Source organism: Limulus polyphemus, unplaced genomic scaffold (genome assembly GCF_000517525.1).
Source record: "Limulus polyphemus unplaced genomic scaffold, Limulus_polyphemus-2.1.2 Scaffold563, whole genome shotgun sequence".
In the NCBI taxonomy this organism is placed as follows: Eukaryota; Metazoa; Arthropoda; class Merostomata; order Xiphosura; family Limulidae; genus Limulus; species Limulus polyphemus.
In genome coordinates, this window is record NW_013666173.1 from 7,252 (window position 1) to 30,542 (window position 23,291).

At 31.5% G+C, this 23,291-nt stretch overlaps 1 protein-coding gene across 2 annotated transcripts in view; it reads right to left on the reverse strand.

Annotated features, from left to right (window-relative positions):
* The window catches only part of LOC106459121 (transcription factor E2F8-like), a 42,426-nt gene that overhangs the window by 3,381 nt on the left and 15,754 nt on the right, over positions 1–23,291 (reverse strand). Inside the window, exons 3-10 of one of the 2 annotated variants that reach the window (XM_022385554.1) lie at positions 22,289–22,419; positions 20,612–20,691; positions 17,147–17,277; positions 15,411–15,635; positions 10,418–10,502; positions 7,679–7,822; positions 4,147–4,431; positions 3,640–3,722 (exon numbers count right to left, since the gene is read on the reverse strand). In XM_022385554.1, the coding sequence (XP_022241262.1) occupies positions 3,640–3,722; positions 4,147–4,431; positions 7,679–7,822; positions 10,418–10,502; positions 15,411–15,635; positions 17,147–17,277; positions 20,612–20,691; positions 22,289–22,419 (1,164 nt within the window). Of the gene's footprint in view, positions 1–3,630; positions 3,723–4,146; positions 4,432–7,678; positions 7,823–10,417; positions 10,503–15,410; positions 15,636–17,146; positions 17,278–20,611; positions 20,692–22,288; positions 22,420–23,291 lie in introns of both variants that reach the window. The other variant, XM_022385553.1, reaches the window with a different exon arrangement.

The following is a 23,291-nucleotide window of genomic DNA, read 5'->3' on the forward strand; positions in this document are numbered from 1 at the left end:
TGAACACTGCTCAACATCATGAAAATTAAACCTTATTTTCAATAAGCAATCCTGGAAAATATTTGGGGGTGCTTAACTTTTTTCCAGGTGTATATATAGTAATAAAGACATTTCACAGTTGATTAATGAAATCTTAAACTAAAAGTACCAGTTTTGGAGATGTATCTAAATGTTATGATCCTAGACCACCATTTATCAGGATATATAAAATTTCATTAACATTCAGTGACTGAATGTTATTTGCCTATCTGATAATAAGGAACAAAATCATGCTATCAGACAGGTCACAAGTACCACAGACTTTGCACAGTAAAGACTATCATTTATAATATCTTCCATCACAAAAAGACTAACTATTTTAATAGCAGCTACTAATTGATAATTTTCTTTAGTACTTTTTAAAATAAGTTGGAAACTACACAGGTATAGTTTTAGCATCAAGATAAGAAAAATAAAGTTTGCAACCTTACCAAATAAATTAACTGAACTTTGGCTACAACCAAGATGATTTACATAGACCAGGGAGATTTAAAAAATAAATATGTTACAACCTTTTAATATTTACTACAGACGGTCTCAATCAAAAAGAGGGTAATAATGAAAACCAGTCCACTTATTTAACTAAAATAAATAAAAAAAAGCTTTATAAAAACAATAGTATTAGAGTAATAATCATTGTCCAAAATCTCTACTTGATTAGAGAGAGACTCAAAACTTGTCACCTTATGAATTAAACCATAATACCAAAAAATTGTATAGGCACGAGACTTACTGTTCAGTTTCGCATTATCCAAGTGCATGTGCAATTTTTATTTACTTTTGAACCAACACATCCTCAATGTGTCTAATATCTCCTTAGTTCATATAATATTTATACAAAACACACATTAGGTCCTGCTTTAACCTCACATTATATTTAGCAGATCAGTTAGAGCCATATAATATCATGAAAGTGAAATGATCTGGATATTTGCTTTGGATGCAAAGTTATTCATCTCAGTACTTAATGAAACAAACTTTGTACTAATTAGTCTTTAAAAGGTAATGGCATAAAAAAAAAGACATTCCTAAAAAATCAGCTTATTAAAAAAAATGAAGTATGCAACACCAACGCTTCTAAAGCTATACTTATTTCATGAAAACTTATAATTCAGATAAATTATAGGCTTATGGTACAGTTGAATAACATTGAATTTTTTATAAAACGATCAACAACTGGTACTTTTTAAACAACTTTTATATTGTTTTAGATATTACAAAAGTATTTCACCATCTTCCATAATCCCACAATAAAGGCTTAGTGACACAAGTATTCAAGAAAAAGGTAATTTATAATACAAACCAGGAACAAAAGCTTATTGTTTGGATTACTAACATTAATTATTAATGAAGCAGATGAATAACAACAAAGGCCTTAATATATACATGATAAATAACAATGGTTTATGACAGATAAGTATGTAAAAAAAAAGTGCTTGTAGAAAAGTATGTTGAATAAAAAAAAATTAATGATTTTGAAAGGTTTCTGATGTAGATCATTAACAAAGGTTTTAGATTATATACTAACAAACAACAGTAGTTTATAATATAGGTTATTAACAAAGGTTTAAGATGATACACTAAGAAAGTTAGAAAAAATGACTGTTAGACTCCAAATACTTGTAATATCACACAGTTTTATGTACTAGCCCTGAAGAAGCAGTAAAGGCAAAATATTGGTTAAAATAAAAGTTATCTTATAATTGTAAGGAGTGTAAAACTAGTTTTTTTCTAACTTTATTATCAAAATATGTAAATATCTCCAGTATGCACTAAAAAATATGAAAGATACACTGAGAAACAAGTGGTTTTATAATACAGATTATTAACAAGTGTTTATGAATTGGATGAACAACATATGGGCTACTTTAGGAATAACAGTATGAGAGAGATTTGTAACAACAATGGTTTATGATGATCATTTACACTCACTTTGTTCAAAGGGCAACATGCCTTCAGTTTCATGATAAACAAACTATACTATGTGATTAGTGTAATCACTAAGTATATTTTAGGACTTGCCTTCATTTCTCCTGATAACCCAAATCAGTCGATTACATGAAGCAATGAAAATAATTAAACTACAGTAAACTAAACAAAATCATTAAAGTCAGCTATAAGCAGTATTATAAATTACCCATGATGAGAAAAACAGAAGAAAAAAAAACACAACTACATGAACGTTATGCTGTATATCATTAATGTTTGTTTTAAATGGCCAAGAGTACTAATGTGAACCTTAATTAATAGTCTGTTATGAAAATGAACATGTATATGCTACTAAAAAAAGTTTTTTTGATCTCTATTTATGCACGACTTTAAATATGTACTAGTCCAAGATAAGCAAAGTTATGGTATACATGGAACATTTACAAGAAATTATCTGTGAAAATTATTTTGTAACACGTTACTTTTATTAAATTTATGTGTTTGAAAAAGTTCATTCTTGTTAAGGTAGTGTAGATAACTGTCAAGCAGATGAAAAGACTATCAACTGATCAGCACTATCACCCAGGAAGATATTTAAACAGTTAAATATTTTCATAAAATTTTGTTTTACTTAGACATTTGCAAATGTAGCAAATCATTTTTATCTTATGATAAATATATTTTAAAATGACTAATTCATCACTTATTTATTACCTATTTATACAATAGCCAACTGTCTGTCTGTCATGCTCTGTATCTCCTAAATGGTTCATTGTAGAAAAAAAGTATATATCAAAATGCTCCTTTTCAAGAGTACATCAAAGGAAAATTATTCATTTTTTTGCAATTCCTAAAATTTCATATTGATATCAACAGTCTACATACGTGCTGAACGTTCATTCTGAGAAAAACTTATTAAGAACAAAAATGTTTCTTTTTGTGAGGGAACTTCACAGGAAAACAGGACTTCCTCCTTTGACTGATTAAATAATAATATACTCATTTATAGGGAATTTCTAAGAACTTAAATTACGTATAATACTTGTATAAGTTGCATTTAGCATTTTGTTTACATAATCTTCACTTGAACTACTTTGCATGATATTTTGGGTCTACTTTGAACATTAGATTAGGGCCTAAGTTCTTAGTCTATTCTATAACTATACTTATGTAATTCTCAAACATACTGTTGGTGTAAACATGCTTTGTATTCACTATAAGGAAAAATCTATATGCTGGATAGGCGAAGTGAAGAAAAAGCATCACTGGCCATTATTCAGTTCTTCACATTATATAGCTGCACAATAGCAGGTGTAATAAATAAACTTAGTATTCCAAAAATTGTTTAATTTCGAGGTCCAAGTTCAAGGGAGGTCCAGTTCAGGGTAACTGATGAGGAGTGGAATTCTCTGGTACTAACATAACCCAATAACACACGTTGATCAAAGTATAGATTGAACTGGATCTCCCTTGAACTTGTACTTTGAAATTAAACAATTTTCGGAATACTAAGTTTATTTATTATACTTATGTAATTCTGTTATATTTCATTAGACTTTATACAAATCATTAACTATTTAAGATCAACAAACACGTAACTACTAAAGAAAGAGAACTTGTACATTACACAAAGATTTGCAGAGCATAGTGCTCTCCTATTACCTTGTTTACCTCACTACACGTTAAAGAAGATTGGACTTCTCTGGTTGACAATACTTGGGTTTTGCAATCGGTGCCTGGTTTCTCAGAAACTTCTAAAAATAACAGTAAAATTGATATGATTCTCCTGTTAATGATTACACAGTGATGATTTATTTAAAGTCATGTACTATAGTGACTGCCTTAATAATTGCTAAAATCATTATTCAATATACATTTATCATCAGCAGAAATTAAAAACTTTAACTTTAAGAGTTGCCAAAAATTCTACAAGTGATCCTATATAATATACAAAAAGTATTATATTTCAAAATTCAGGAATCTGATGGAAAAAATTAACAAAGTATGAATATCATTAAAAATGTTTCATAAATTCATAGCTGACTTTACTAAGCATTCATACTTGATGCACAGTTAGGAATTGATTTACTTTAACCAGTATTCTGTTAATTTTTCCACATTCATCACTGTTTCAAATACATTTATGATGTTGACAACTTACTAAAAACTTGTGTATACCTGTTAAATTGTAGCTTGTAGCTTCTGTTCCACTTTCTGAGTGTTCAGAGGAAAACTCAAATCCATCATTTGAAAGAGAGAAGGAGAAAGAGTCTAAAGATCCATTTGAAGGTGTAGAAGGCAGTGAAGAGTATAGTTTTTGTCTCTCAATCTCAGCCACTTCACATATATCCTGCAATGAGGCATGCCGAACCAGAGAATGGGGGACATATGAAGGCTCTTTCTTTGGTTTATAAAAACTTACACTGTCACTCTTTGTACGTGGAAGACTAGACCTCATAGGTACTAAAAATTGTGAAGACAAGTTTCTATTAGTTTTATAACCATACAAGTTTTCCAAAGAAAATACAATTTAAAGAACTAAGTTTTTATAATTCTTTTCAGCTACTATCTTTAAACAGTTGAACAATAAAGAAGTATGTGAATTCAGAAGACTTTGCAAAAATCTTTATGTACAATTTTCTTTATAAAACAGTATTATTTGAACAAATGTTTTCTTAATGATTTATCTGGACGACATGCAGCTAGAAGCTATTCCAACAGATTGTTGATTGGAGTCATCACAAATCTGACAATAAACAATATATATTAATTTTTTAATTTCTTTAGTGTATATTGGAGTACAAAAGACATTTTAATACTAGTAATAAATGACCTTATAAACAAAAAAGAACAGTAAATTGCTTTTCTGAAGGATTTCACTTTTGATATTACACTATGTTGTGAAAGTATTTAACCATTTTGGTGCTAAATAAAAATTTAATACTGAAATCACAGTGCTCAGTATATTTTCTACAAAGATGAAAAAACATTACTTTACATATTTGAAAAGTAATCACAGAAAACTACACAAGATATCATCACACAATCAAAGGGATAGTTTCAACTGACAAAACTTCAATTATATATTCTACTGTTAATTGCACTCTTTTCACTGCCTGATTATTGATCTGTATTGTTATTCTGAAGTCTTTGAACTGCTGCTTGTCTGTAATCACTGTAGAAATGATACAGTTCATGGCATGAAACTTCACACGTCAGAGCATTGCATGGTTTGTGCTTTCTAAACTGATCACTGTAGACTACATAGTCCAGTTTCTACTTTGAATCATCAAACTAGACAACAGAAGATCTGTTTACGAGTCTGGTTGGAAGATCAAGGCTTGATGGTTGGCCCGAACATTAACTGCTTTTTTGAAAGCCATGCAATAAGCCCTGAATCACTTGCTCACATAATTTTCTTTGGCCTTTTGCATTTTCTCCTTGATCAGATCTGTACAGGATATAAGAATTTACCAGGGCTACTTCTTGTATCCTGGGGTAGGAGTGTCATGCTATCTTGAGGCCTTGTGAGGAAATGCAAAATTTCCAAGTTTTTGATCCAGCATGTTGACCCCACCCTTGTGCTGATTATATATCTTAGCTATTACAACAGCTGTAGCTGCCCTCTTCACCTCCAGCAGGAATCTGTTTAGAAACTGTATTATTAGTGTGTACAATGAATAACAGGTGGACCTGTTTTATATCTTGCCAAGCACAATCAACAAGGTTTCCTTATCTTGTAAACACCAGATAGTCACCTTTTTCCAGATGGAGATACTTCAGATGAATCTCTGGTGGCATTCCTTGACATTCAGACTTCACAGTTCTACATGCCCCAATGCCAAGCCTTTCTAGATCAACAAATGACTTATGAGTAGAACTTATCAGTTCTCATTATTGCACCACTTTGTTTATCTGCAGTAATTCTAAGCAAATAGACTCAGTCATAGAAAACCCATTTTGAGTGATAAGAGTCCCTTTATCAAAATAAGTGATAAATTTAAAAGCATAACTGGAGTTGCTGTCACATATTGCATACTGTTTTATTTCCCAACATGTGGGTTTAGATGGCAACTACTGCCAAAAAGATACACGAGCTTTGGATTTGATGATACTCTCATCAATAGACAGGTGTTTACTTGGGCCAAATGCATTGCTTAGTAGAGTCATAGATATCCAAAAGGTGATCGTGTTTTCCAGAGAGGGTCAAATCCAGGCCTGTTGTGGTCTGTCAAGACTGTTGTCCGTAAAATGGAGAAAGGAAGTTATTAACTTGAATATATCTCTCAACATTAGTTCACTGAACAGAGTGAAGGTGAGCCAAATGGTTCTTCAATAGTCTTGAAGTTCATTCTTCTGGCATAGTCCTATTGCAATCAGCAATGCTGCATAAGTTTTATATCAACACATTTGTGAAAACGAGACATGGGTGCAATGTGAACAGGATTGTCAAATACGTTGGAAAGCTTCACCTAAAAAAAAAATTGAAAATAATCTTCAGGTTGAAAGTTTGTAGTATCCACAAGCCCACCATGTAGATAGTTATGTTCTGATAACCAGTCATTTTCAAATAGATCAAAGTCATCTTAACCCTGCTAATCATCACTTGCAAGTTGTTGTAGCACTTGAAGGGGTTGTGGTGCTTGCTACAGCTAGTGCTGACCAGCTCTTTCCCTTATCTTCCACTTCCCTGTCCACTTTCTCGTCCTCTGTCTATGGTGCTGGGAGGTGTTGGCACACATGGCTGAGTGGTTGTCTTCCTTGTACACAACCCTTGGAACATGGATGTGGAGAGCACTGTGGAGGTCCCTGGTTTTTGATGGCATCTGCCTGGTAATCACTAGCAGATCAACACTGCAATTGGTATCAGAGTTTGGTAGGTACACATCATCACTGTCGTTATCATTCATTATAGTATTTTATGCTTCATTAGCTCTGAATACTCGCATCTGTGAAGTGGGTGCCTTTTTAAAGATCAGAATCTTCATGATTACTAGTGATAAATTGCATTATTTTTCAAATAAAACTTCAGAGGATTTCCCCAAAAATTTATTTTTATTCATTTGGAGGCTATTTGGTACTATGAAAACTTTTATAATAGCTTTTAGCCAAAGAGTCAAGGGGTCCTTATGTTGACAAAGTGTCGCCATCCATGCTGAAGGGTTTAAGTAGGAAAAACTAAATGTAACTATTTTAATTTTGTATGTACCAAGCGCTTATAACTCCTCACCTCACATTACAGCTCTGAGAGAAAATGGTCACTCTAGTTAGTTTAGTTTATGTATATACCAAACATTGAGTGTGACAGATCTTACAGTACAGCCACAAAAGAAAATGGTCAACTGTTACCTATCATGGTCACTAGCTATTAAAATGAAGCAGAGGTAAGGGATGCTTCACTGTTTAAAAATATACATATTCAAACTTAGATTTATATTGTTAACATACATGTCTTGTGCATAATACATTGTTTTAAAACCTCTGTTTAAATAATTTATTTAAAGAAATCACTAAACTGTATATAAAAGTTTGCAGATACAGTTTAGAACCACTTAAAAAATAAATGTACTACATGATATTACATAACAATCATAGTACAAAACAGGTTTTTCTGACTATAATATTTAGTCTTTTTTTATTTTTTTTTAAATAACTTTTATGATGTTGGTACTTAGTACAAAAAGCAACCAAAGAAAATATTAATTAATACCTTCAGACCCAAGACAAGCTTCTGGTTCTGGTCCTATATACTGATAAACTCTCTTCCTTCCTTTTGACTTAGTTGATTCCATTTTCTTAATAAGGCCTAAGCTGCTCAGAATATTAGCAATATCATACAGTCGCCTAACTTTAGCTGGAAGATTAAATTTGGTAAGTGTCAGAGTATTTTTAGAAATAAATATTAATATCTGTCCACATATTTCCTTTTACTTTACTAAACATTTTTACATGTTTGATATTTGTCAGTGAATTAAAAAAATCATCCCACTAATTAAACAAAGTTTTAGTGATACACATCTTAATTTCAAATTTCATATAAATTCTCATTTTTTTATATAACAACTTCATAAATGAAGAAAGTTTAAAGTACAATTTTATTCAATTTATTTGTCTATTTGACACTTTTTTAAAATTCAAAACCTATTGTAAACTAAAATTTCTTTGATGTTTGTTGTTAAGCACAAAGTTACACAATGGATCATCTGTGCTGTGGCCACCATGAGTATTGAAACCAGATTTTTTAGTGTTGTAAATCCTCAAACTTATGAGCCACTGAGGTATTTATTATGGCAATTCCTCACATTGATATAAGTGTTGTTTACACACAGAATTCATATTACAAAATGACCATGAAATATTAACATAAGAAAGGAAAACAAAAGTATTCATCAAAATAGAATAAATCAGAATATGTTGCATGTGAATAAATGAATATAGGAAAAGATAAAGAATTTGGCTAAATTATATCCTTTGTATGGTCTACATGAAGTTAAACACATGTTGCTCTTGGAATTCAGTGTATAATGTTTGTTTAAATTTTTGGAAGTTGGCTTTTGTGTAAATTGACATTTTAGGCTAACTTAAAAGTTGTATCCAAAACTGTGTGGAGCTACAATACATATTATCTGAATGTAGTATAGAAACTACATTTGGAATTCTTTTATAAGCAAGTCGTAATATTAATTATTCACTTGAAATAAGATTAATGGATGTAAAAAATCAGTTTTTCTACTGTAAGAAAAAGAAAGTGAAAGTTAAATCTCGGTGCTGATCATGATTGCTTATTTCCTGGTCAATAAGATAAACAGATAGTAAGGACATGCCCCTTGAATGCATTTACAGAAATACTGATTTATCAAAAACGTCAGAGGAAATTGGGAAAAATAGAACTTAAACTATTATAACAATATTTTACTTGTAAGAACATAATTAATATTTCATATACATCTACACAAGACTGAATTTGACAGGATTTTCAAAGAGACATTGTAGTTTAATTATCTAAAGAATCTGTGCAATTATTTAATGGTCAGTAAGCTAAACAGATGGTAAGTTAGGGATGAGGACATATATCCTGGCTGCATTTCCAAAAACAGTTTATTATTACTAATTTCACAATGTAAGATGAAACAAAATTAAGAACTCAATCAACCTGTTATCACAATATTTTGCCTTCAAAAATTTAATCAAATATCATGCAGCATACATTAACATAAAACCATACCATGTTCAACAGAAACAAAAATAGAAAGCCTACTATGATTTAGTAATCAATTTATTATTTTTTTTTAAATAATTTTACTTTTTCCAGGAAATCAAGTGTTCTTTTACTTCATTCTTCTTAACCAGTCTGATGAACAAAGTACTCTTTATTACATTCCCTTTCTAAACCCAGATATTTCATTCTTTATTTTAAATTTATTTTTTATTCCATTATCAAAATTGAAATTGTTTTCCTTCTAACAAAAATAGTAATTTTCTGTTATAAACTTTCTTCAATTGATTGATCTTTGCATGTCTCCCTATCACCAATTCTTAAGTTAGTAATGTCTATCACAGAACATTCTGTACCAATTATTCAGCATCTCATAATTATATAAATAAATAAGTATCCTTTAAAATATCATACAAGAAAAATGTATGGGCTGAAAATGAGGTTCAAAATAATTCTACACAAGATGCTTATCATTAAAATTTTTATTTTTTCAAAGCTGAAGATTAAGAGCGACAAAAAATTATATATATTAGCAGAGACTCACAAAACATTTGCTGTTAAATTAGTATCTATATTGCAACAGTATTTCTTTAAATACAAGATTTGTAGAATAACACAAACAAAATGTAATTGTAAACACTGAAATGTGTAAGTCCACTTGTATTCATAAAACCTTAACTAACGTGTATGTTTTTTATATTAGTTTAGCTAGGACTAAACTATACTGTGATTGATACTATCTGTAAATAAACGTATGTTATTCTAGGACCTAATGTCGGACCTTTTTGAAAACTTCAAGCTTTTAATGTTATTGTACTGAATGGTTAATAAAGAATATTTATATCCACCAGTTTTTGTTATTCCTTCATTCATAGAGTAGTTGTAGTGACTTGTTCACTGAGCTTTCCAGCTCTCTGGCACAGGGAGGCACTTGCATTGTTTTTCTGGGTAAAAGTTTTACCACCGCGCATGATTATAAGGCATACCAACAGTAGAATTATAATATGACACAGTTTCGGTGTTTGCGATTAGAATTCTTTTGTATTATTCAAGAAATCCTGTAGTTAAAGAAGTACTTTTGCAATAAAAACACAAATCTGAGTGCAAATGTCTTGCTAGTCTATTACAATAATACTTAGTTTGTCTGTCATGACAACGTGCACACACTTACTATCTATATATGCATGTATAGAGTATACAAGAGTATTATTATACAGATTTATTTCTACTTACTTTTAAACTTTGCTGATTCCTTTACTTTCACCTTAGGATTGCCAATCAAGACTCTAGCTGCAATGTCTAAATCAACAAATCTGGGCTGGAGAACACAAGTTTGTAATGTTATGAAAAAGTAGTATCAACACCCAAACACATTGGAAGTTGAGTTAAATGTTAATTTAATTTAAAGTGTTAAGTTTTAATCCTAAGCTCTTAAAGAAAGTGTATATAAATTTTTTCATGCAGAAAACATGTAATTTATGTATTTAAAATACTGTTTTAAATCAAATTATAATTTTGAATCATTCATATTTATTGGAATATTTTTTGTTCTTGCCTATGAAAAAATAAGTATATTAGGCTAGTATACATACTTTATTTACTAATGACTACAGAAAAAATAATTAAGCCTCTCTATTACACAATTTTTTTGACAAAATTACTGTAATTTTGAACATGCTGTATTGCAGAAATTAAAAGGTTGAGAAAATGACAGTAATCTGATGTTGGAGTTGTGAACAGTTAGTGCCAGAAGGATGGTTTAAACAAAGAGGATTATGATGACTAAGGTACTTGAGATTTTACTGTAACACAACTTTCTGAATAATTAGAATTATCAGAACTTGTAACAGAAAGAATACAAAAGTGAAAAATACTAAATTGATTCAAGGGGTATCCCTAGAAATGGAGTCCCAAATGTCAAGAAAGGTCTCACTGTGGTCCACTTGAAGCAACAGTAACAAAAAGAGTATAAATATTTACTACATTATCAGCCTTCTGGTTGCAAGCATAATATATTTTATACAGATGTAAGATGGTATTAACTCTTAACAACCCAGAAAAGACACAATTGAGATCAACCAATCATTTACTTATGTGAGAGTTAATTAAAGAAAATATGTAAAGCTACAGGTAAACATGTGAAAGGTCTGGAGTTTAAAAAATATCCACTCTTTTATCATAAAGACAAATAGTACAAGTCCAGCAAGTACTTTAGCTATTGTCAGTGTTCCAACTAGAGGAGGCTTTAACAGTTTATTTGGACATTAAAACAACTACTCATATTTGGAGTTAAGCTGGGGATCTAGACAAGTCATGCCTATAGCTAAGGAAAAGATTATGGTAGCACTCTTGAGAAAAGCTAAATAAGACTGACTCGCTTGGATTTCATTCTGAAACCAAAATATGTGGATGATCTAATACCAATGCAATTCAAACTCAGAAACTACAAGGTTTAGTAACATCAATTAGACATCTGATTGAAAAAAAAAACTGTGTGTTGTTTAACAAATGATGGATTAAAATACCTTCCTTGCAATGCACAATCACCAGGTAAGTTGCTAGTAAGATCCATTTTAACAACTGAAGCTACCAAACATATCACATTACAACTTCAGTTTCTTAGTTGCTACAGCCTCAAATCAATGGTTATACACCTCAATCATGAACACAATACCCTATTTCTTCCTGCAGTGAAATAATAGGAAACTTGATCTTAAAGTTTATCTCTGTGCTTTAAGGAGAAAATCTTAATTAAGACTTCATTTTTAGAGGGGAATTTTTTGTATTACAGTGCCACAATTAGTGAAATTTTTGCATTAAAAGTTAACATTTTCTTAAATCAAAAATGTATTTCCAATAATTACATCCCTTCACACTACAACTATTACTCGACTGCCATGGTTTCTTCCTTTGGTCCGATTTTTTCTCGCTTGCTCCAGTCTTTTATAACTCACTTAATTGCCCTTGGCAATATTTGTCTCGTGACACTCTCCACCTACATCAATGCATCCTCTGTCCTGGTACTGTATATAAGCACCTCATTCAGATAATGTTATAATGTTTTTGAGACTGACTCAATCCGCAGTCTCTAGCGTCGGCTCTTAGTGGGGAGAAAGGGCAGAAGAGTGGAAATACATTTTTGATTTAAGAAAATGTTAACTTCCAAAGTATACTTACCTCTACTCACATTACAGCTAGAATCCCACACTGAGAAGGTGGAGGGCCAGTGAGGGCATTATCTATACAGAAAGCATCTGCATAAATCATGGGTGTGTCAATAAAAGGTTGGCACCATAATAGGGGAACTGCATTACATCTAGAACAGGTATGATCTTCACCCTGAACTTAGTTCCTGTATGAAGGGTGGAATTTTACATGATTTATAATCACTATTGGCCAGGCCTCAACAAGATAGCCAAGGTTACACTGCTCAGGGTTGGAATTATAGGGCCATGGTCCTTATATTCCACATTGGTGGCGAGGGCAATTGGACCACAATATATATATATATAAGTATACTTATGAGTGGATCCCAACCTCTAGTCATGGAGTGATCCGTTCCGAGCCACTAGAATCATGACGAGAAGGTAACAAACACCTAAGTGGACAAACCTCCTCAATCTGAAGAATTCCAAAAGGCAACACCCCAGGCTCGGAATGATGGGATCTTGTATGCCTTATTCAACCTGAAGAAACAGAACTCATCTGATCTAGAATTATGAACACTCATCCTCACTCCCCAACCATGAGGGCAAGGTAAATTCCAATTGCCCCTGGAATTATGGGGAGGATGTGAAACAAACTGTGCTCAACCAAGGACCCAGGATGGGACCACTCTGTATTCGGAATTATGGGGAGACAATGGACCCTCTTCCATGAACAATGTATTGAACCAACATTGATCAGGCCACACTCCACACAACTGGATAGCCGAGCATCAAATCTGAACTGGTATTATGAGTAGGCTCCTGCCTCTCCTACCAACATCTGGGAAAAAATATCCAGGGATCAGGACAAGAGGGCCTCCAACTTCGCCCTCTTCTCTAAGAGTGGAGGAATTCACTTGAAAACTCTGTCTACCACCCCAGCGACAGGAAACTGGGTGTGGTAATGACTCCTAGATCCACTAGTAGAATCAGGGGGGTGGGGGGGTATACACATTGCATAGTCTCAAGAAACAGTGCAATAGATGAACCAAGTTCCATAAATTTTTAAAAGCAAAGTGACCCTGATTTATTCAATCTAATGATCAGCAGGGATGGGTAGGATTCTCTTATGCTTTACTCATGACAGTCCACGAGTGGCAGTCCAGCATGGTACAGTAATACCATCTGGTCAGCCTCTAGGTGGACTTATGGAACACCTCATTTCTACAGAGCCTGTTGCAACCTAGATATAGAATATTGAATAAGTGGTTGCTAGTGATAAAAGCACACCTCCCTGGGCAACACTTGCCACAGAGTGAGACAGAAACCCTACGGGTTGGGTGGATAATGGTGGTGAAGATGTGAACTGAATGACTAATACTGACTCATGGACCTGTAGTGCCCATGGTTAAGGTTATCACATGTCTAGAAATTCTAAAAACCAAGCCCCCACAGACCCCGAATGCATACAATTATCACCAACCAAACAGCAGAACCCTTGGATATGGACAGAATATATATTCTGGATACCAATGTACCGAGGGGTTGATGTTGGGGGTCAGGATCCTCGAATAGGGGCATAACTATAATCCACTATAGGAGCCAATGAAAGTCAAGACACCAATGACAACAGGGATGAATGTAGAAGCCGACAATCGAACCAATGTGCATGCAAACAATGGTTCCAGTTCAAAATCAATGAAGTTGGTGATCCTGAGAGTCTTCCAACAAAGTTTAGTGTTAGGAAAACAACACATTGGACTTTAGAGTTGTAAGTCTGTAGACTTACCTCTGTCCGACCAGGGCATATTGATCTATTCAGGTTAACTACAAAATCTGCCTTAAAACCCCTAATCTAGAGGAGCAGATGTATTATTTGAGAGTCGGAATATGCTTTCACCTGATGATGGCGGGCTAAATCACGCAATTCCAAAAACCATGGCAGATAAGGCATACTGTCCTTTCATGTAACTGAGCAATACACCCTCTGCATGAGTCACAATGTCTGTGGATGGAGAGAAAATTAAATATTTGCTCCCAGACCTTTCAGCCATCAAGTAAGGTACAAGCTCATAAGCAACTGAGGGAAAGACCCAAACATCACACTTTTGATGAACCAACTGAAGAAAACAAATCAGAAACAGCTTTCCTTCTTTTTGTTTCTTTTAAAGACTGTTCTTATTACCATTGTTTGGAACAACATTTAGTCAGGTTTGTTTTATTAGAGCAATGTTGGGCTATCTGCTGTGTACACTATAGGGACTTGGACCCCAGATTCCAGCATTGTGAGTCCGTAAACGTACCACTGTCCCATAGGAGGACTGTGCAGCCAACAGACTAAAAGAAGGTGCATGAAAAAGCAAATCTAAATTCTCTCCAAAATGTCAAGGGTCACCATCAATTGCAGCCTCAGAGCCCCTAGAGGAACACCACTGAACCAAATATATGTTTCCATCTCACTACGAATAAGATCACTGACAGTCTCAACTGAGAGTGACCCCAAGATTTCAGGGGTGGGATAGGAGAGACCTGATGTGCCTCCGTGCAGGAAGTACGATACCAGGATAGAAGGCACACTGACGTAGGTGGAGAGTGTCACGAGACAAATATATCGCCAAGGGTAATTAAGTGGGGTACAAAAGACTAGAGTGAGAAAAAATCGCTGTAGTGTGAGAGGAGGTAAGTATATTTTAGAATTAAAGTTTGAATGTTAATTATTGTGTGTTACAAGAAACTGCTGTAAATTGTTTACAAGGTGAAAATTAATTGCTTTTCCCCAATATCCTTGAATAGTTTACCATAATATTTGAAAGGAAAATGTTAAACTGACAATGGTGCACATTTTTTCAGTATACATATTTCATTATTTAGGCATTATGTAGTAAGAAAGTTTACAGATGCAAAGTTACTTTTACCAGATAATAGAAATAAAAATAACTCAAACAGATTATAGAGTAAAATGCAGTAGGTTTACGTATAATATTTGCACTGTATTACTTACAAAATGATAAATATTGTCAAAGCAAAATATAACATATCTAATTTTTGTTGATAAAAAATAAAGGTAACATAATTCTTACAGAAGAGGCAAGGAAGACCATCAAAAATCGTTGACTCATTACACCCAAGGATTTCTCCCTACGCAACACAGAAGTACTTTCTTCTACACGTTCTATAGAATCTGTTTTATCCATTGCATCAGTCAGTTCAGTTTTTAATAATGAACAATCCACCAAAAGTTGTTTCATTTCCATGTCTCGAACTAGGCCAATTCGTTCTGCTAATTTCTCTTGCTCAGCTTTTTTCTTTAGTTAGAAAATATAGTAAAAGTGAGTTATTTCAAATCTCATCACCCCACTCACATAAATAGTATTTCCTTATCTTTGATTTTTTTATAATTCAGAATACATACTTTTTTATCAATTTATCTAAAACATTCTTATGTCTGATCAAGAAATGCATACATAATAACTTCTGAAAATTGTCTTTTCTACAAAAAAAAAATATACAATAATCAAATATTAAAACTCAGACATTTTAATGAATTATTAGGTAAGCTTAAAAAACAAAAGGTTTTTCACATGAAGTTAAACTTTACTACAAACAACTATATGCACATGCACTTTGTAAGCATTCCTTTAAAAAATTAACTCCAAAATTACTGATGGGGGTCCAACAAATATTTAATAAAATTTTTATATACAAAATTGTTTGTGGGCCCACTGTTGGTTATAAATAGTATATGAGCTACATAAAATTTAAACAAAAATGCCATCAATATTAGTTAATTTCTCTAACAGACCTGCAAACATTAAATTTTGAAAAATAGTAATTCCCTACTGGGACATGGGAAAAATAGCAAAAAATGTATACAAAAATGGTTTCGCTACTAAATATGTTTTATTTAGTACTTACTAATTAGTGTGTGCTACTGATTAAAAGCCCAGTAAGTAGCATTTTTGGCATCATTATCTTTTAGCAATTTCCAAATCTGGAAACATTTTGGTAATAATTTTTGAAGCATGTTCTGAAACTACCAAAGGAAGATTGTGTTCCACAAGAAAGGAGGTGAATAACAATTCTGCACTGATCACATCATTTTCTGATTTGATATCAGGTTTTACAAAAAATGAGTCCAGTTTATTTATTCCAGATGCCCTTGAACAATTTTATTGGTGTTTTGTAGTGTTAAGATATTTTTTGATGTCATTTACACTTCTGTGAGCAACAGAAAAATCACAAACACAAATTGTACATCTTGTATAACTTTTAACCTTTGAGGATGATACAATATCATGGCTAAATGTATGCTCTCTATAGGCTTTTCTTTTTTGAGTCATTGGAGATGAAGCAGAACCATGTTTTTACACCATTTGCCTATCAAAAAATGATCAGCACGCCCTAGATGCTTAATACTAACACTTTCTTTAATAGATTATTTCAAGTATTTTGAAGATTCAGATGCAATGCAAAGATTGGTGAATTATTTCCAGAAAATTATTAGTAGAAAAAAGGTTGTTGAAATATTCTGAAATTTCACATAAATTCATAAAATAACAATTCATACAGCCATAAAAAAAAAAGAATCAATTACTCCTGAGGTCCCTAATGGGAAATAAGGGACTCTTCCTTTTTTTCCCTTTCCCTTTTTTATTTTCTAGAATGAGTGTTGTTACAAGTAAACAAAATATAATCAATATGATGCAATATGTGGACCCCACTGGAGATAAAAGGCATAAAAATTAGATGACAATTTTAAGGTTAATTACAGTAAATGATTTTGCAGAAACAAGGTAGTTGTTAATAGTTTTCTTACCTTCAACATGCCTAGAGTGGACTTCAGACAGGTTTTACCAAACCACTGGTATCGGTTTTTGGCTACTTTTGTCATCATTTTTATGCTTTCTAGTACATTGACAATATCATAAATCCTCCTCCTTTCAACTCCTAGTTACAAGTAAATATTATGTTTTTGTTAAGTTTATAATTTAAAAAAATTAATAAATGCTTATCTTTTACAATATGATATAATCACTGAAATGGAATAGAGTGACCTATGTAAAAGCAAGTTATATGTTCCTCCTTAATAACTTCACTATCATAAATATCAAATCTCAATTTTAATAACACAAATAAATTGAACACACAGTTACCTGAAATACCAAGGTTTTGAGGACCTAGCATGTGGAAGAACTTTTGTTCAAGCAGACTAGTAAACAACTTTATTATGGCAAATGAAGAAGACACAAACTGGCTGATTTTTGAGATGGTAGGACTACAGCACTGATGGTTGAGAGTTAAACATAATAAAGTATGATTCAGTAAAAACATAGATTATAAGAAACTGTACAGCAAGTTGGTGCAAGATTGAGAAAGAAACTTCACATACAAGTCTCAATCTTTATAACTCAGAAAAAATTGTTTGAAAACACCACAATGTTCCACCTTCTCTCTCTGTAGTTTAGCGGTCAGAAAATTGGATCATAAGAGTATCCCTGCTCAACATAACAGTCCTAAAGCAGTCTTCTAGACACAAGATAAAGTATGATACAATACAACTACTCCAAGAAACAGTAGTTTCTGTTATTAGTCCCTGCTACAAAATATAACATTTAAGGTTGAACTTAGCACATGATCTCAACCTTTTTAAAGATGTTCCAAGTCAAATACTGAAGATAGGAGAGTGAGATATATGGTATTTACATACCACAGTATTATGATGTATACATACATTATTACAAAATACAGCTCAAATTATCATATAAAATAGCAATTATATGAATTAACCACTTATGTTACATAAAAAATATTCATAACAATATTAAAGTATACAAATTTTTCAGTATTTTCTCATGTTTAAGATGTCAGCATTAACAACATAAGTGTAAACAATTACTAATAGGTTAAAAAACTATCATGTTAAAATTACAAACTCCAACACTTTCACAAATGGTAATAAATTTCACAAACAATTAAATAATTATGTTTCACACATTCACATAATTTAATAGTATTGTGTTACCAAATTAATGCCATGTCTTAAAAATTCTAAATCATCTTTTACTTCTAATCCCAACTGTTCAAGACTACAAACTCTCAAAACTAGATGATAATAATTACTAATTGAGTACAAAGCATTTTCTATTCCATTAAACATTAAAACTGCACTGCTGATTAAGGGACATGAATTTAAGAAGCTAAGGATTTTTAAAGCACAAATGCTTTCTACACTTCTAACTAAAACATTAGGGTTTATGGTGTTTCTACATTTACTTGATAAATACTGTACAAGAAAGGCAAACAATGGATTTACATGATAGGAAACCATAATCAGAATCCTTTATTTTGAGAAACAGGACAAAACCAATAAAGCAGCATGTACTCAAGTGATTATGACATAATATCCACCCAAGGTACAAACTAAAAAGCACATATGACATAATATCCACCCAAGGTACAAACTAAAAAGCACATATTATGACATAATATCCACCCAAGGTACAAACTAAAAAAGCACATATTATGACATAATATCCACCCAAGGTACAAACTAAAAAAGCACATATTATGACATAATATCCACCCAAGGTACAAACTAAAAAGCACATATTATGACATAATATCCACCCAAGGTAGAAACTAAAAAGCACATATTATGACATAATATCCACCCAAGGCACAAACTAAAAAGCACATACTGCCTTTTCAGGCCTGTAACACTACTATGCAATGATGAAATTATATACTGGAGTTAGTCTTGTGGTAGATTTACATTCACAGTAAATTCACCATTATTTTCAACCAACTTAAAAATACTACATGTTACTAGATAATACCTTGCAGGTGATCCAACACATGAAAGCATGGTGGCAGCTCTAGCTGTTAGAGTATTGTTGAAAGTATCAAGTGACTATTTATTCAAGAGAGGATGTGCATAATTATCATGATACAAGAATGCACTATCACAAGCATATTGATCAAGAATTACATCTGTAATATCCTACATTTTTCATAAAATTCACCATCACATATAGATCCACAGCATCTTCGACAGAAATGCCAACTCGGACCACTATAAAAGCTACTGGTCAAAAACCTTCAGGATGTCTAGATAAGCTGGCATAGGATAAACACTCACTTCAAAACTGCATGGTTGATTATACACAAGATAATTTACAAAGGAAAATTGTTACTTTAAATATACAAAATACATTTAGTACACATGGATGCTGTTAAACTAACAATATTTGACTTTGGCTTGTTGTATAATATATAATATTCCAAATATGCTATGAAATTAAAATTATGTTTACTGACTATATAATATGGATAATGTTAGCTAATAATATGCCAACATATCTACAATGGACTAATCTTACTTGTATAAATATATACATCACATATAGACGCTGTTACACTAACAATATTTGCTTTTGACATGCTGTATAATATATAATATTCTGAAAAATTACAATTACATTAAATTACAGTAATTTTTAATAAAAGTCATTTGAGAAAATTGTCCTAAACTGATATGTAAGTGGTTCTCTTTATAATTTTGTTTAGTTGACATCTGTTTATTTAACTTTTTTTAATAGCTTCATACATTTCAGTTCTTTTTATATGAGCAAAACCGAGCTCTTCTACATAAGGGGTTTTACCATTTCACTCTGACTGAAGTAAACTGTTTTTCATTGTGTCTGTCTTGTATTAAATATGCCTTACATTTTATGCATGTGTTGTTATAGCTCAAACCTTGAAGTTCTTTTTTTTCCTATAAATTTTCAAAATGAATTTACAATGTTTTAGGTTATTAGTCTATGTTTATGTAAAGGTAAGACAAATTAATTTTTCTGGAATAATGCAATAGTTATAACACTCCTACAAGGTATTGTATTATGCACAAGATATCAATTTCATAATGATGGTTCTCTTGAGCATTTTGGTTATCATGATTTATATTTTGTATTATATTTACTAATAAGTGTTATCACATTAATATAATGGTTATTATCCTGGAAGGAAGAAAGTAAAAGAATCCATACTGTGATCCTTTGTAGCATGTTGTTAGCAGAATTAAATGTACCTTTATGCTACAGATGCTAAAAATATTTGCTCCACTAAATAATGGATATTAGATCTAACATTTGACTTGTGGAAAACTTATTGATTTACACTAAGCTTTTGATGTTCACATTTTAATATTAATGACTAAACATTTAAGCAAACACAACTCTAAATCATTGAACATTGTTATGTTAGTTGTCAGATTTGAACTCACCTAATGCTTCTGCAACATCATCAAGACAGAAAATAGTTTCTTTTGAGGAATCTGGGTTTTCTGGAAACAGCATTAAAAATCTGGAATAAAAAGTATTTTAAAACAACATTAGAATAAAGACATTTGAAAAGTTGATTAATATTATTAGTAATTGTAGAACTATAACAAAAGTTATATGCTATTTGTTTACATGTACAGTTACACAAGTGATATAACTGCTTGTTTTAATCTAGATTTAATCCCATTTATCTTCGTATTGTATACAATTGACAAAAAAATATTTGAGGGCTTTATTAGCTAAGTTCACATTAGTTTTACATAATTAACTTTCAATTGTCTTCGATAAAAATGTAAAAGTTATTCATCTAATTAGCATTTATGGTAAATTGTTAACTGATACACTTGAATGTTCAATACAATATACAGTGGTTGGCTTATGGAAGGCACATGTTTCTGGTTAAATAATTCTAATGTATCTTTCTACTACAGTTCATAACCAGCCAATACCCAAATAAAGGTACTGTAAATACCATTTGTTATGGACAGTCTTCGTAGAGTCTCATAATATTGTGCACACTATTAGACATATTTTATTCAAATCACCAATATCATTTTATTGAAAGAGAGAAATGGAAACAATACCAGTTTTTGAGGAGAGTGATTAAGATATTCATTTAATTCCCAAACTTTTCTGAATAAAAATTATGATTTTCAGTGTTTCAGGTGAAATTCCCTTAACAGCAAATAATCTTTCTGATATAATAATTACTGTGTTATAAGCATGTTAATATATAAGAAAATGTATAAAAGGAAATTAATAATTAGAGTGATTAAAGGACACTAACTACTTATCACTTTAATTCACCAAAAACTATCTTACTGTATTCTATTAACTAAAATATATGAAATGTAATGTAATTTATATATGACTATTGAAAAACATTATTGATGTAGAAACATAATAAAACAAATAATAGGTATCTAAACATTATACTCCAAGGAGAAAATTTAAATTAATTACTATTTATATGACTGACTAGCATGTTTTATTTTTTTTAAACCTGCAAAAGGTACTTAGTCTAGATGTTACTAACTATTATCATGTCCCTTCTATGCTTAGAGTCCAGTAATAGTAAGTTAAAGGTTTTAATAGACTTATTTCATTTACTTGGAAATATTTCAATTTGCTAGTGAAGATCTTACATCAGGTTCTGACAGGTCAACAGTATCTGTTCAACTCTTTCAGATAAATAAATTAATTCCTCAAACTAAAGAAAAATAACCTAATATTGATTAATTAGTTTAATATCTAATTTTGTATGTGCAAGATAAATTACCCTTCAATGCATAAAGATTTGCAACATCAAATGATAGAAAGAATTTTATGATGTACCTGTATTCTCAACAGAAATAAAATAATTTTAACTGATCCATCAAGTTTCCATATTTTTATAGCTGATTTAAAATGCATTATGCTTTAAGACGTTTACCTATTGCCCAGTTCAAATACATCTTTCATGTAATCATAGTTACTATAATAGACAAGATACAATATGTTCAACAAGTACTGAAAAAAAGCTTCCCATATACTTTCAGGATTTTGAGCAAAAATCCTTACATTTCAGTTACAAAAGATTGGTTAAGATTTGAATATAAAAATGCAACATTTTTCTTTACCTCTGACACAACAAGCCCAAAGATTTTTCTTTACGATTTCCTGTTTTTTTGCTGTCAAGACTCTCTGCTTCATTGTTCTCATTATTTTCAGTACAAGCAGCAGCATCTTGTTTTGATTGTTCCAAGTTTTCCTATTTGAAACCAGTGATAAGAGAACAGGAAACATATACATAACTACCAGGACTAAAATACCATTCAAAAATTATATATTTATTTCTCATAGTGTCAGAAATCTTGAGTATAAGTATTTGTTTATTAACCTTACCAAATGATGACCACAGAATAATAACAGTATCCAATATTAGTATTAAGTACAACATACATGTGCACACACACATTATATATTCTGAATAACACCTTATCTAAAAATAGCAAACTTAAAACTAAAGTGACAACAGTTTTAAAAATTCATGATGATATTATAATAGATCTTTTAAAGAGTATTAAGTACAATATTACATTATAGTGTGTAAACAAAATTGTTTGGCACAAGTCTCATTATTTCCTTCAAATGTCAAGGTATAACTATCAGACGCAGGAGAAATATTTATAAAAAGAGAAGAAAATTTTCAATCTATTTATATTTTATGAGAAAATTTAAAACAGATAGCATACAATCTAACCTATATAAAAGCCAGTGTGTGTCACTTTACATTACACTTGATTTCTCAAAATAGGAGGGGTCGTAAAAGCCAAAATGCATTTATCCAGATAGAATAGTTCGATTACCGTCTGCCCATTACAATCTTAGTGACAGGGGTTCTGTGAAACCTTATAAGTGTTGTGAGTGTTGGGATCACTAGCCTAGAGCCAAGTGCATAAAATTTATCATGAAAGTAAAAATATCGATTCAATTTTAAACATAAATCGTTTCTGAATTAAGCTATTTTCTGTTATATCACCCAGGTTTTTAATAAAAAACATTAATCAGTGGAGACTCTAAATTAAGAAATTAACAAATATTTTTCCAGTTTTGTTATCTAAACATTTAATTTTATACTTT